The sequence below is a fragment of the Elaeis guineensis genome, chromosome 1 (assembly GCF_000442705.2).
Source record: "Elaeis guineensis isolate ETL-2024a chromosome 1, EG11, whole genome shotgun sequence".
NCBI classification, from domain to species: Eukaryota; Viridiplantae; Streptophyta; class Magnoliopsida; order Arecales; family Arecaceae; genus Elaeis; species Elaeis guineensis.
Window position 1 is genome coordinate 10,364,671 of NC_025993.2, and position 16,402 is coordinate 10,381,072.

General features: G+C 42.2%; 1 protein-coding gene across 1 annotated transcript; it reads left to right on the top strand.

The window, feature by feature from the left end:
* Nucleotides 1–10,764: 10,764 nt before the first annotated feature.
* Nucleotides 10,765–13,625, top strand: LOC140854667 (G-type lectin S-receptor-like serine/threonine-protein kinase At1g34300). Its single transcript, XM_073250587.1, is given in 2 exon segments — nucleotides 10,765–12,375; nucleotides 12,378–13,625. Coding segments are annotated over 2 exon segments (2,541 nt in total). The 5' UTR covers nucleotides 10,765–10,829; the 3' UTR covers nucleotides 13,373–13,625.
* The last annotated feature ends 2,777 nt before the right edge of the window (nucleotides 13,626–16,402 follow it).

A 16,402-nucleotide genomic window follows, 5' to 3' on the forward strand; every position in this document is an offset into this window, starting at 1 on the left:
AGTGGAGCTGGTCTCATACTTACCAACTCTAAAAGGACAGTGATTGAATATATCCTTCGATTCAACTTCAAAGCTTCAAATAATCAAGCCAAATATAAAGCCTTATTGATCGACTTAAAGATGACAAAAAAACTTGATGTGGATAAATTGAAGGTCTTCTCCGACTCATAATTAATCACCAGACAAGTTAAAGGTCAATTTGAAGTTTGAAACCCGACCATGGTGAAGTACCTTCAAAAAATGAAAGATCTCATTTAAATCTTCAAATATTTTGAGATCTCTCATATTTCAAGAATAGAGAATACATGCACCGACATACTTTTCCAGCTGGTGACTACTTCTTTCAACTTACTCAATCAAATATTCATCGAATATCTCGAACAACTAAGTATCGATAAAATCATCGAAGTGCAACAAATAAATGATGAGCCAAGCTAGATGGATCTGATTATTCAGTATTTAATTGATGAGACTCTATCTGGAGATTTATCGAAAGCCAAACGACTAAGATGGATGGCCTTGCAGTATATGCTAATGAATGGACAATTGCATAAAAGGTCATTCTCTCTCCTATTGCTCAAGTATTTGAGATCAACCGAAGTAGACTATGCTCTCTGAAAAGTCCATAAAGAGATTTGCAAAAATCATTTGGAGGCAAATTTTAGCTTACAAAGTTCTACGATGGAGATATTATTGGTCCACCATGAGGAAAGAATGCAGCCAAGCTTGTTCAAAGGTGCGAAGCATGTCAAAAGTATACCAACATTCAGTATTAGCTGGCCAGTCAGCTGACACCAATCGTTGCATGGTAGCTCTTCGTATAATGAGGAATCGATATACTCAATCTTTCCTCCGACAACTGATCAGAGAAAGTTTTTAGTCGTCACTATGAATTATTTCATCAAATGGGTGAAAGTCAAACCCTTGGCGCAAATCACTGAAGGCAAAATGGAAAACTTCATTCAGAAGTCCATCATATACTGATTTGGATTGCAACACACTATTATTACTGATAATGATCGATAATTCAACAATCAAAAGTTCAAAAAATTTTATGCAAAACTCCATATTACCCACAAACTCACCTCCATTGGTCACCTGCAATCAAACAGAGAGATGGAAGTGATAAACCAAACGAATCTATATGATCTCAAAATCAGACTAAATGAAGCCAAAGACTTATAGATAGAAGAATTATACTTGATCTTATGGGCTTATTGGATAACTCCTTGCATCCCAACTGGAGAGTCACCGTTTAATCTAGCATATGAAACAGAAGTGGCGATCCCATTGAAGATCAGACTACTATCAATGAGGATCGAATGGTATACAGAACCAAGTAATTTTGACTGCTGAAGAGCCAACTTGGACTTACTCTTAGAGATTCGACAACAAGCGCTCAAATAAGGATAGCCGCATACCGACAAAGAGTGGTCCGATACTACAACATAAGAGTCAAACTGAAGGTCTTCCATCTTGAAGACTTGGTTCTAAAAAAAGGTAAAGTTTCAAAGCCCTTGGAGCAAGAAAAACTATCTCCCAACTAGGAAGGCCCATACAAGATAACCAAAATCCTTCACCCAGGTGCATACCAACTAGAGACCCTCGAAGGAATAACTACCCTCCAAATATAGAATGCTGACAATCTACGAATGTATTATCAGTGAAGTTATCCTCATGAACAGTGTATTCAAAATGACATGATCGGTTCTCAACTTTCGCTGAATGTTCGACTATCTGCAAACATGATGTCTGACCGATGACCTATTGCTTGAATCTACATACCAACTCCAATCGAACGACTCTATATGTCGACTCAATTACAATCGAGTAGAACAATATTTCAATCTGACTACGATCGGATCGAATGATATGTCGACTTGACTATGTTTGAGCATAATTATATGTCGATTCGACTACGGTCGAACAGAACTGTACGCCGACTCGACTCCGATCGAATAGAAGATAAATCGACTCTACTCCGATCGGTCAAAAGATATTCGGTTAGTCCCCGTATATCAAATACTTGAAAAAAATTATGACCAAATAGTTGGCTAACACCCAACTAAGGCAAACTCTATGACATCAATTATCGATTATTATTCGTTTATATTTGCAATGGTTATTCACTGCGAATGATGATACATTCAAAGAGAACACTTAGAAAAAGTTCTTTCATTTATCCAACTGAAGGTTACAAAATCGGACTGAAGTCCGATTACAAAAAGGAAAGTCGAACTAAAGTCCAGTAACAAAAAGTGAAGACCTATCTACACCAACTGTTGTTTGACTTCACCAACAACTTTGATCGCAGCTGTTGCTTCGACCTTCTTGGCTTCGATGGCAACCCACTCTACTTTGACTGACATCAATGTAGCTTCTTCGATAGCTAAAGTAGTTTCTTCGATAGTCGATGCTGCTCCTGCTGCCCTTATCTCCAAAATTGGGATGGTGATGCTACTCAGATCCAAGTCCGGATAAAGCTCCCCGACCACATCTCCATATCCGATCCAGTAGGCTTCATCACTGCCTTCGAGGACTTCATTCTTGAAGTCTTCGAATTTTTTTGTAGTCCTCGATGGCCCAACTAAGGGCCTCTTAAGCTCAATTGAGGGCCTCCTGAGCAGTCTTCACCACCTCCTTTGCAGACGCCTACTTAGCATTGGACAGTGCCAACTTTGCTTCGATGGCCCGATGCCTCTCTCGCTCACCCTCCAACTCATGAAAGCAATCATCTCGCTCTCCTCGAAGTCGACTGATTGTATGCTTCTTCTGTTGAATTCGAGTATCGTGGGAGGCGATGGTCTGCTGAGCTGATGCTAATTCGGCTTTCAATTGAGAGATCTTTTCGTTATACTTCCTCTCCCGATCTTTCACTGCTTGACAAGTTCATCGGCAACTTTTTTGTCAGTTTCGACAATTGCAATCCGATCGATCTATGTCCGATCGAGTTCCATCAGTCTGTCGAATCTATTCTTAACTGCCGACATATCATGCACCAACTAAAAAGATAGTTAAAATTACAAGATAACTGAGACAAAAGTAAAAGAACAAAGGAATACCGACTTACGCTGAGAATGACAGGGTAAAAAGATGAAAAGATGTCGGGTATAGTTCGACTCTTTTTATTCTCCCAATCGGTCGGGAGAAGTGCAGCCTCCAGAAGTTGCTTGGCCAGCTTCGAATTCATCAATGTCGATTCACTAATGGGTACCCAAATGTTGAAGTGCTCCATTAGGTCTTCCAGAGCCTCACCGCCTGTTAGAACTTATGGTGCCTTTCCCTGATCTAAGGCGAGTGGTTGGTCAGCTAATGCCGATATCTATTCGAATGTCAGAGGCACCCGAGATGTCATCGATGCCACACTAATGGGTATTGGATCAACGATCATGATGTCATCATGATCGCTTGATTCCTCAACTGAAAAAAAAACTTCAAATGATGGAAGCACTGCCGTAGCTGATAGTGCAATGACTGATTCGATGCGGGCTTCAGAGATGACCACCAAAGGTGTGTCAGGCTGAGTCTTCTTCAGACCCCAAGAGGGACTGACGCCGACAGCGGGTCTCTTCCTGATGGCATTCCGTCGGATCTCATCCACCGACGGTCGCATACCTATAGACAAAAAACAACAGACTTAGCTACAAATTTGAGATAGAATGAAAAAAAAAGAGCAACATGTACTATGCTATACCTAAGCAAGTACTAAACTAAGTTCAGCATCATACAGGCTTTGCTTCATCAACAGCTCCCATTGTGCTGAGACTTCCATGTCTTTCAAATGCAGAAAATCTTCTCGATTGTCAGCATCGATCTTGCTATTCTCATTCGGGCTCACCCTCGGATTATCCCAAGTAGAAGAAAAACTGCAGGCCGAAGAAGAAGAAATAAAAAAAAATTATTTCTTCCATCTGTGGATGGAAGAAGGAAGCCCGATAAAAAAAGATAGACCCTTTCTCGGACCGAAGAACCACCAACCTTCGACCTTAGGGTGTGGATGAAGAATCAAGAAAGCTCGAAAAAGAGACATTCTAGGATCAGTCGGGATCATATGACACAACAGAGTAAAACTGATAATTAATCAAATGAAATTCAGAGCAAGCTGGGCAGGACAAATCCTATAATAATCAAAAGCATTTTGAACAAAGTTTGAAATCAAAAATGAAGTCTAGCCCGAAGATACTCTACGTAAATTGCTATTTGGTCTGCAGGAGGAAAAATCACTTGGCCATCCGACTGGGTGCATAAAGCCAAAACTGCTTTGGGATACGATATCTTCTCAAAGTCAAAGGACTTTGAATTCAATCATGAAAGAAACTTCCACAATCAGACCTGGAAGGGGGTCGTCAACTGGACTAACCGATCGACTACCCCTAGAAGGTTCTAGATTAGGTCTACTCCCATCTTTCCTAGCCTTATCCTTACCCTTCGTACTGCTACTAGCCATTGATAATGGCAGAAAAAAATCAACAAAGAAAATAGTGAAAATAGACAAAGAAATGAGGGGAAGAAGAAAAGGCCAACTATAGTGGAAACTCTAATACGATCTCGTCCGTACTTGATCGTAAACACCTCGTGTGGAACCTGAATGTTACTCTAGTAATTGACTAAGAAGAGAGAAGGATGCTAAGGTTTGGCGTTGGAACAAGAGAGGGAGAGAAAGTTAGCAAGAAAAGATCTTTTATTCACTCAATCACGTTCTATCAAAACCCTAATACAATCTATGTATATTTATACACAGTCATTAGGTCCGACCAAAAACTCTCCTTGGCTCAACCAATACATAAAAGTACTCATCGAATCATATCTAATTTATATCTCCCATACTCTCACTCTTTGGACTTTATCTCAGTCCAAATCCTTGAGTTAGCCTCCTTTAGACCTCCCAAACAAGGCCTCAAGATCCTTGGATCAAATCCAATCCTAATCGAAATCAGAATCGATGCATCATTTTGTTCCCAGCTCGAGCCGGGTTGATCAGACTTCGAGCTAGCTTGACTGCCTTGCCACCACGCATGCCAGCAAAATCTGCTCTTTGTTTCATATTTGAGCCAGCTCTCTCAGGATCCTGAGTCGGCTCGATCAAGTCCTAGTCAACTCCATCCAGATCTAAGTCAGCTCCTCTACTGCTGAAACAGACCTTCTTCTTAGGACTTCTCCCATCCTAGTCTTAGGACTCATATCCGGTCCTAGCTTCCTGAAATCATCGTCGTGACTCCTCTCATGGCCTCCTAAGGCTTGGGAGCACCACACATGCACCACAATCTCCACCTTGATATCCCATTCCTTGACAAACCCCACACAATCAGTCTGCGCAATCTTTATCTCTTGGCACCCTCCAGTATCCTATTATCCTCAGTGCTTCATGCTCACACACCCGATGCATCCACATCCACTACCGTCAGAGTGGATCTCCTGCTCATCATGCCCTGTGCATGAACCCCGCACCATGCGTACCTCTGCCATCAAAAAACTCGAAGCCTGCATCCTTCAAGGTATCCTCCTCGATTTCGGTACTCCACAGCCTCTACCTAGATCCTAGAATCTCGCAACTGCCTATAGTCCAGCTGTGCATCTGTCCAACAGCCGTCTGTATCTGGCTATGCCCCTACCGTGGCTCTGTAGCTGCCTGTCTCTCCAGCTGCGCCTATATTGTGGTCCATGACCTCTTATCTTTGTGGTTGTGCTTGCACTGTAGCTGCACAGCCACCTCTCTCCAGTTGTGCCTGTCTTGCAGCCCCATGCCATCACCTGTATCCTGACTACATCCATCCGCAGTCCGCAACTGTCTGTCCTCCAGCTGCCTCAGTGCCATGCCTCCAGTCTGCAACTGTCTGTCTCCCAGCTACTTCTGAGCCATCCCTGTGGTCCGTAGCTGCCTGTCTCCTAGCTGCCTCTATGCCACTCCATGCAACCATTTAGGTCTCAGGTCTTCCGACTGCATTCGTGCCACGGCTCCATAACCGCCTGTATCTGATCGTGTCTCTGTCGCATCCCGTAGTTGCCTGTGTTTTAGCTGTGCCTTGACCTTCGTTGCTGCTCCTTCAGACCCTCCATACTCTGTGGACCTCTCTGAAGCCGTCTTGGATCCTTCGCTCCCTACAAGCTCCTCCAAAACTACCAAAAGATCATCCATCCCTTCGCTTTGAGCGACTGTCTTGATTGAGTCCCTTTCTTCTCCTCCTTTCTTCCGCAACGGACAATCCTTCTTGAAGTATCCAGTCTTGTGGCACTTGTAAACTTTAAAACCTTCTCCAATTTATCCTTGGATTTTTCTCTCTTCCTAGACCTTCCTTGTCTCTTATGAACAGCGAACACCTCCGAAGTAGAGTCTCCCTTGCAGATCTTCTCCCGCTGCATGTTCAACATCAAGGGACCTACAACCTCCTCATACTTCAAAGACTCCTTACCATATACCAAGGTTGTGATCAGACTGTCGTATGCTGATGGGAGTGAGCACAGCAGTAACAATGCTCGATCTTCTTTCTCCATCTTCACATCTATATTCAATAAATCAGAATATACCTGATTGAACCTCTGTATGTGACCAACCAAATCGTCTCCTTCGAACATCAGCAAGCTGTATAACTGCCTCTTCAGCCAAAGTTTATTTGTCATATTTTTCCCTATGCATATCTTCTCTAGCTTCTCCCAAAGATCTTTTGCCGTGGTCTCCGTGCTAACCTCCGATAACACCTGATCCACCAAGCACATCCTAATTATGCTGAAGGCAATCTCCTCCAACTCCTTCCAATCCTCAGTAGAGATCTTTTTCTGTCTTTCTCGTACCAAGACCTTATAGATCCACCGCTGTATCAACAAATCCTTCACCCGCTGCTGTCATAAGGTGAAGTTTTTCTTGCCATCAAACTTCTCAAACTTCACCTTAAATCCGCTTGAAGCCATTGCACCCTTCAAGCAACCAGTCAGCCCTAATCCTTTTGCAATACCACGCCTCACACCCCAAAAATAGAATCATATCTGAAACAGACCTCCTCCACCTTCCAACTTTTCCTTGAGTCAAAATCCCTCCACATAACTAGGAGATCACCTTAACCAAAGAAGCAACAAGGAAGAAAACAAGAGAAAACCAGGGCGCTGCAGAAATTTGGACTAAAACTTATCTTCGGCGTCTTCTTCTTTCTTCTATGTAATCGAGCTCTGATACCAATTATAGTAAAAACTTCAACACGACCTCCTCCATATCTGATCGTAAACATCTTACGTAGAACTGGATGTTACTCCAGCAATCGACTAAGAAGAGAGAAGGATGCTAGGATTTGGTGCTGAAACCAGAGAGGGAGAGAAAGTTAGGAAGAAAAGATCTTTTATTCACTCAATCACATTCTGTTAAAATTCTAAAATAATCTATGTATATTTATACACAGCCATTAGGCCCGACCAAAAACTCTCCTTGAGTCAACCCAATATATAAAAGTACTCACCAAACCATGTCTAATCCATATCTCACATGCTCTCATCTCTTGGACTTCATCTCAGCCCAAACCCTTGAGTTAGCCCCTTAAAATCTTCCAAACAAGACCTCAAGACCCCTAGGATCAAATCCAATTCTAGCCAAAATCAGAATCCACGCACCATTTTGTTTCCAACTCGAGCCGTTCGACTGCCATGCCATGCACGTGCCAGCAAAACTCGCTCTCTGTTCCATATCTGAGTTGGTTCTCTCAAGGTTCTGAGTCGGCTTGACCAAGTCCGAGTCGACTCCATCCAGATCTGAGTCGACTCTTCTGCTGCTAATACATACCTTCTTCCTAGGACTTCTTCTATCCTAGCCTTAGGACTCATACCCGATCCTAGCCTCCTGAAATCATCACCGTGACTCCTCTCATGGCCTCCCAAGACTTGAGAGCACCACACATGCACAACAATACCTAAAAGCTAAAGAAACCCCTGGAGACCACGAAGATGGGGAAGAAGAAGATGATTCCTCGGAGCTCTTGACAGTTGACACTCATGGGAAAACTCTCAAAATTGCAGCAGAAAATCCAAATGGAGAAGGAAGATAACCTTTACATAGAGCTCACCGGCGGTCGAGATGAGTTCATTCAAATCAAGATCTTCCCAGATCCTGACACATGGCAATGCCAGGGCCAAACATCATTCGGATCTTTCGATGCACCTACTAACTGATCAGAATACATCGACACTATCTACGTGAATAGTTGGGAGCCAATAATTGTCGGACAAGTGGTGGCAACCCGATTGGTCAAAATCAAATCATCCCACTGTCCGACCGACTGCAACATTAAATAACCATCTTTTCGATTCGATATTCCAATGACATCGCACGATCATCCAAGCGACAAAATGGCTGAAGATTTTTAATTTTTGAGAGGATCATTGCCTGCAACTGAAACGACCATAGAATCGAGATGGTAGAATATATGCTGACCCCCATCATCCAACGCATCAAGCCACCTTGAACTTGGGAGTAGGGGGTAACTGTTGGGACAATCGGATCTACTCCCCCTGATTCAGGATAACGCCTCGACTATGTGTCGATAACTGATGCTGGACAGTCAAAATAGAACCGCCAAAGGAGTTATCGATTCGACTATGGCCTTTATAGGATTCGTCACTTGACATTCTATCGCCTTCGTTAAATACGGATGGCCGATTGTCTATCGATATATCGACTAACTATCGATAACTTCGAATGTATCTAAGATAGCAATCAATCTCAACGACTCGATCGACTGTACAGTCGATGGCTAGTCAGTATATCAAAAATACGGATGTATAGTCGGTATATCAAAATCACCGACTGCTAATCGGTATATCAGAGTCAACAATCAAGATACTACAATCGGAGATAATAACTACATGCCATGACTATTAGTGGGCATAAACTACCCACTAACTCCATGATTATGGTCCGATAATAAGGGTTAACACCCCTTCATGCCATAAAAAATGAGATTTACGTGTTCGACGGTTATATCCGAACTGCCTATAAAGAAAAGGTAAGAGAATAGCAAGGGTAAAGGGCTTTTACTGAGCTAAAATTCTGGATCTCAGTTGAATATAATTTCGATCAGTGAACTTGTTTTGCAGGTTGCTCTTCACTGAAGTTAGGCACACTCAGGGATTGATCGCAATACTTATAATCCAAAACTTGTATAATTCTAAAAAAGCGCACACACGCCCGCATGCGCGTGCGCGCGCGCGCACACACACACACATATATATATATATGTGTGTGTGTGTGTGTATGCATTATATATATATATATGTGTGTGTGTGTATGCATTATATATATATAATGCATATATATATATATATCGGAGCCAACGATCAAGATACCACAATCAGAGATAATAACTATATGTCACGACTATTAGTGGGCATATACTGTCCACTAACTCCATGATTATGGTCCGATAGTAAGGGTTAACACCCCTTCATGCCATAAAAAATGTGACTTTACATGTTCGACGGTTACATCCAAACTGCCTACAAAGAAAAGTAAGGGAACAGCAAGGGTAAAGGGCTTTTACTGAGCTAAAATTCTGTCGAAGTCTATTTTAAATCTACTGTTCACCATTTCCCGCTGACTTAGGCATCAGAGGGTCTCCATTGAACACAATTCTGATCAGTGAATTTGTTTTGCAGGTTGCTCTTCACTGGAGTTAGGCGCACTCAGAGATTGATTGCAATATTTATAATCCAAAACTTGTATAATTCTAAATGCGCATATATATATATATATATATATATATATATATAATGTATTTGCTCTAGTTAATAAATCAAGTTGCCATAATATTAAGTATGATTCTTATAATAAAACTATGAGTACTATTGTTGTATAACTGAGAAGAAATTATTAGTTTCATAGTAGTTATAAGTCAAAAAAAACTCTAACTTATATAAGAAGGAACTATCCATTTTACATTAGGTATTTTTTGAAGAATGAAACTATAAAATTAATATATTAGAATAGACAATACCTCACGTTACGAATCATGAGTCATTTATCGTAACAGTGGTATACTAGAAAAGATATCACTCTCATTCTATATCAATTTATGATAAAAATAAAAAAATATATTATGATATAGAAAAGCGAATATCATTAATTTTATATTGATATGAGTCGGACCATTCTCACGTGGCACTATTAAAAGAAAAATTGTAACAATCCGTCTATAGCCCTCCACGAGCTACAGAATGAAGCACGCCGACCTGACCTAAATTCCTTCGGCTTCCCACCTGGACCGGTCCTTGGTTGCGGTCCGGACCGCCCGCTACATTGACCGTTGATCAATTCCTGCCTCCTTTTCGGACCATCTTCAAAAACTAAAACACTAAAAACTTCAAAAAAGAAAAGTCTTCCCAATGGCTTCCCCAAAATCACCAGCCACCCATTCCATAATACATTGCATCTAATAAATGATGGCAGTCCCTGGCCCACCGATCCCATCCACCCTCCCACAAAATCACCACATCAAAAATAAATCTCTCTCTCTCTCAACCTGCATACCGTGTTGACGCTGCCATACTCGCTCGCCAGCCCTTTCGGGGCCCCGAGTTAGATCCGCCGCACAAGACAAACTTTATCTCCATCGATGACAATACACGTAATCTTAAATATTCGTGATTCTCGAATCTAGCTGAACACGACTTTTAATGTCTATGTGTACATGACTTAGACCATCAGCTGCCAAAACTGTCCACCTCCCAGCGGACGTTGCCCGGGTCATGGTCGTCTCCCCTCTTCTCTATTTCTAACCCTTCTTCCAACTCTCCACCAAGCGAGAAGAGAAGATCAGAGGACGAGAGCGAGAAAAGAAAAAAAAGATCTAAAAATGGGATTTTTAGCCTCCTCCACTCCTGTCCTCCTCCTGCTCTTGCTCTCCTCTCTGTTTCTCCTCCGCCGCCTCCCCCTCGCTGTCGCCGCCGACATCTCCCTGGGCTCCACCCTCACCCCCAGCGGCTTCTCCTCCTGGACCTCCGACAACAAGACCTTCTCCCTCGGCTTCGTCTCCGACACCGACAACCCTTCCCTTTATCTCGCGGCCATCACCTACTCCGGTGTGATCCGCGTCTGGACCGCCGCCGGCGCCGACAACAACCCCGTCGCGGTTGACTCCGCCGCCTCCCTCCAGCTCCGCTCCGACGGCGACCTCCGCCTAACCAACGGCTCCGGCGCCGTCGTCTGGCAGTCCAACACCTCCAACAAAGGTGTCACCGCCGCCTCCCTCGGCGAGAACGGCGACCTCGTCCTCAATAACGGCAGCGCCTCCGTCTGGCAAAGCTTCAGCCACCCCACCGACACAATCGTCGAGAATCAAAATTTCACCATTGGCCAGACTCTGAGGTCCGGGATCTACACTTTTTCTCTTAATAATACTGGAAACCTTACCCTCACTTGGAACGACAGCGTTTTTTACTTCAATCAGGGATTCAATTCATCGTTTACTGCCAATAAAACCCTTACTTTCCCAGTCTTGACCCTCCAGACCAATGGAATTGTTTCCCTCTCCGATGAATCCCTCTCGACTTCGGTTGTCATAGCTTATAGCAGCGATTATGGTGAGAGTGGCGTGGCGATGCGGTTCGTGAGGTTGGATTCTGATGGGAATTTGAGGGCCTACAGTGTCGACAGTGGCACCACCAGCGCCATCGACCGGTGGTCGGCCGTGGCGGACCAGTGCGAGGTCTTCGGCTGGTGTGGCAACATGGGAATTTGTAGCTACAATGATACATCTCCGGTCTGTGGCTGCGCGTCGGAGAATTTTGTGTTGGTCGACCCGAATGATAGCCGGAAGGGGTGTAAGAGGAAGGTTGCGATCGAAGATTGCCCTGGGAATTCTACCATGCTGCAATTGGATCATTCACTGTTCTTGACTTACCCGCCGGATATCACGACCGAGCGATTCTTTGTGGGGATCACGGCATGCCGGTTGAACTGCCTTTCGGGCAGCTCTTGTGTTGCTTCCACCTCCCTTGCTGACGGGTCTGGCTATTGCTACCTAAAGGTATCAAATTTTGTTAGTGGGTATCTGTCTCAGGCTCTCCCGAGCACTTCATTCGTCAAGGTCTGTGCTCCGGCCGTTCCGAACCAGCCGCCACCGGCTTCGGACGGTATCCAGACGCATTCCTCTCAATTGAAAGGTTGGGTGGTGGCTGTTGTGGTCTTGGGCACTATCTTGGTGTTGATGGCTTTGGAGTGGGGGCTGTATTGGTGCTTCTGCCGGAACAGTCCTAAGTATGGCCCTTCGTCAGCTCAGTATGCACTTCTTGAGTATGCTTCCGGTGCTCCCGTGCAGTTCTCATATAGAGAGCTACATCGTTCGACAAAGGGATTCAAAGAGAAGCTTGGGGCAGGGGGTTTTGGAGCTGTTTATAGGGGGACCTTGCAAACCGGACCGTTGTTGCGGTGAAGCAGCTTGAGGGGATTGAGCAAGGGGAGAAGCAGTTCCGGATGGAGGTAGCCACCATTAGCAGCACCCACCACTTGAATCTGGTCAGACTGATTGGTTTTTGTTCTGAGGGACGGCACAGGTTGCTGGTTTATGAGTTCATGAAAAATGGTTCATTGGATTCTTTCCTCTTCTGTCGGGAGTCGTCGGGGAAGTTAAACTGGGCGACTCGCTTCAGTGTGGCCATAGGGACTGCAAGAGGGATCACTTACCTGCATGAAGAGTGTCGGGATTGCATTGTCCACTGCGATATAAAGCCGGAGAACATCCTCCTTGATGAGAACTACAATGCCAAGGTCTCAGATTTTGGTCTTGCAAAGCTCATACACCCCAAAGACCACCGGCACCGGACGCTGACCAGTGTTAGAGGGACTAGAGGATACTTAGCTCCAGAATGGCTTGCAAATCTCCCGATCACATCAAAGTCCGATGTTTATAGCTACGGGATGGTGTTGCTGGAGATTGTGAGTGGGCGGCGGAACTTCGACGTCTCAGAAGAGACCGGCAGGAAGAAGTTTTCCATATGGGCGTATGAAGAGTTCGAAAACGGGAACATCAGAAACATCATGGATAAGAGCCTTGCCGAGCAGGAAGTGGACATGGAGCAACTGGAAAGGGCAGTACAGGTGAGCTTCTGGTGCACCCAAGAGCAGCCCTCTCTGAGGCCATCCATGGGGAAAGTGGTGCAGATGTTGGAAGGGATAATGGAGATTGAGAGGCCTCCTGCTCCGAAGGCTACAGATTGCTCAGTTAATATCACTAGTGGCACTTTAAGTGCTAGTACTATCACTACTTTTGCTGCCTCAGGTCCTCCTACCTCTTTATCAAGTGCATATCAAACTACGGGTGACACGTCATCCATTTCCAGGAGGAACTTGGAGAAAGCTTCCTCATCGCTTCTTGCTTCAGATCAATCTGCCACATAACTATGTACATCATAGAGCCTCAAAACTTGCTTTATGTCTGTCTACTCCAAAAACCATAGTTCCCCAAGGACAATCAGGAAGCAGGATAAGATACCACATTTCACTTACCTATCATGCTGCATTTTGAATTATGTAATTAGCTGGAGATAATTCTCCACCTTTTCACTCTGTACTTTCATCTGAACTAAGGTATAGGAAGCTTATTGAGTTGTGTGTATTAATAACAAGCTGGGATTTCTGTGTTTTTTCAGAATTCAGTTGGTGAAAAAAAATTTTTGCTGGTTGAATGATGAAATGTAAGGTGTAATACTGTAGTTTTGATACAAGTAATTATGAGAATGAGGTACTTGTCCATCCTTTACAGTTTTCAAGTTCATCGGAACTGAGGTACAGGGAGCTAATTGCTGTATATCTACTATTAGAAACTGACGATCATTGTTTCTAACTTCAACCTGTGAAAATCTTCTAGTTGAATGATCAGATGTACACAAGCCTGCATTTTGTTTGGGTTATGACCTCTCATTTGCTATTATTTGTGCTCTTGAGTAAGCAGGGATTAATCACTTGATGCCCGTTCCAACAGAACTTCTTTATGCCGTTATTTTGGTATCAGTATGAAATTTTTTGTTGGCCGGACACTCTCAGATCCTAGTTCACTTGTAATATTGGTTACTGCATCATAGAACTATTTTAGATCCCGCTCGTTGACTCGTTGCTTGCATATGCTGCCAAATATTTTTATTTTGAGTTATTCCTGTTATTTGAGACTGAGGGATGATGGTTTATTAGGTCATTTATGTCATATCTGATGTATGAATTATAGCTGAACTAAGATACTCATTCATGTTACTTTCATGCTTCAAAGAAATCGGAGATTTTCTCATTAAAATGTTTCTTGCAGATTTATTGGCTTTAATAATTATCTTCACTAGTTTTGAGTCCGTACATTGTGCATGGATTCTACATCTAATCATATTGAAAAAAAAATAAATATAAATAATAAAATATTATTTTTTCAAATTTTTAGTGTCATTTCATATTTTCAACTATCTATATAAATAGATTTTAATTGTAAAAATACAATAATATCATACATTAATAACATAATTTAATTTATATAAATAAAATTTATTGTAATCTTTTATTAATCTAAGGTTTGAATTTAATGTTTGAAGGATATGTTAGGTAGGAGGACACATGGGCATTGAAAAAATTTCTTGCATGGGCAATCTCAAATGTTAAGAAATTTTTTCTCAATTTCTGCTCGTATATTAGATTTGTTGTGACAAAGTATTTACGGTATGAAATTATGCAAGTCTGTTACCACTTATCACTAATCTTCTTTTTCCATGATAAGAATCATAAATGCGGAAAGGAACTTAACATGATATTTGCCTCACAGAGCAGTGGCCTCTGCAGGAAGCATCAGAGATCATAAACCTGAAAATAGTCAAAAGTTTGAAACACTCTGCGGAAGAAATGCCTTAGCCTCTGCTGGACCATGATTTTATGCGAGTGCCGCCCAGAACTTCGGCTTATACCCAGCCAAGAATATGGCAACTATGACTTGGCTCGCAACTCTGTGAGGCTGCGACTAGCCTTGGGCTCAGTAGAACAAGTTTCAGGCCTGTGCTTAAATTTCCAATCCTCTCTTCTCCATCCTCTTTCCTGGTCCATTTTAGGAACTTTCTCCTCTGGGACTGTTGATAAGTAGTCTTGTATTTTGTTTGGCAGTCCAATGGTGCTTGACATTTTGTCTGCCTTCCAGAAAAATAGATGAGTCAAAGTTCTGTTGATAAGTAGTCTTGTATTTTGTTCGGCAGTCCAATGGTGCTTGACATTTTGTCTGCCTTCCAGAAAAATAGATGTGTCAAAGTTCTTTGGTCTCTCAAGTTCCGTGAGTGGATGGGAAAGGAGGAGAGGAAAAACGAGAGTATAAAAGAAAGAGAAAGATGACTATTAAGGGAACCAGCTTGTCTCTAAAAATATTATCCATCTGCATATATTTGCATCGTAATATAACATAATACAACGACTACGACAAGTAATTGTAAGAACAATGATCATAATACATTGTTTTGAAGAGTCATAATTAAAACGTGAGATTGAACAAGTTGAGGACAACTAATCGTTAGGGAACAATTCAGCAGTGACAAATTCAAGGTACTTGAATTATTGGAATGTCTTTAGTGGTTTGAAAAGCGGCATTTTTTTCTCCCTTTCCCACAATGTCATGAAATCATGACACGAGTGACTGGATCTTTTGCTTTAATATCATTCTTCACTTGTTGGTGCATGAACTTCCTATATGCAAATATGTGCCTTAATGTTGGCAGTATGAAATAACACGCTACTTGATATAGATCAAATATACTGGCATAAGATCCAAAATAAGCATCAATTAAATCAATCAACAGTAGCGAAAGAAAAATATTTGAGAGAGAAAAATAAATTTATTCAAAAAAAAACTTAAACAACGAATTTGATTAATATTTTTAAAGATGCCTTGCCTCATCAAAAAGAATTCTCTCTCTCTCTCTCTCTCTCTCTCTCTCTCTCTCTCCTTCTTCGCATGTAACCAAAGTTATTAAACCCGGCCCGGGCCTTAACCCGGATAAGGCACCGGGTTAATGGGTCAGCGGTCCAACCATCGGGTCAACGGTTGAACCGGCGGGTCAATGCACAAATCATAAAATCTAAAATTTAATAACCTGTTTATATCCAGAAATACAATAATAGTCCTGATAATATATATTCCAATGCTACAAGTATCAAAATACAAATGAAACAAAACTGTAATCCTATAAATACAAATAATTAGACTAAAATATTGATGAATATAAAGATTTAATGGCATAAAGTTATAAATGCATAATAACTAGTAGTTTAAACTTTAAAACATAACCATCCACATCTGCTAGCAAAATGAAAAGTTTTAACAAACAAGTACATAATAATGTACGACATTTCACTTCAATATCTTTTAAAAAAAAAAGTTAAAAGTGATAAACAAGTACACAACATAAAAAT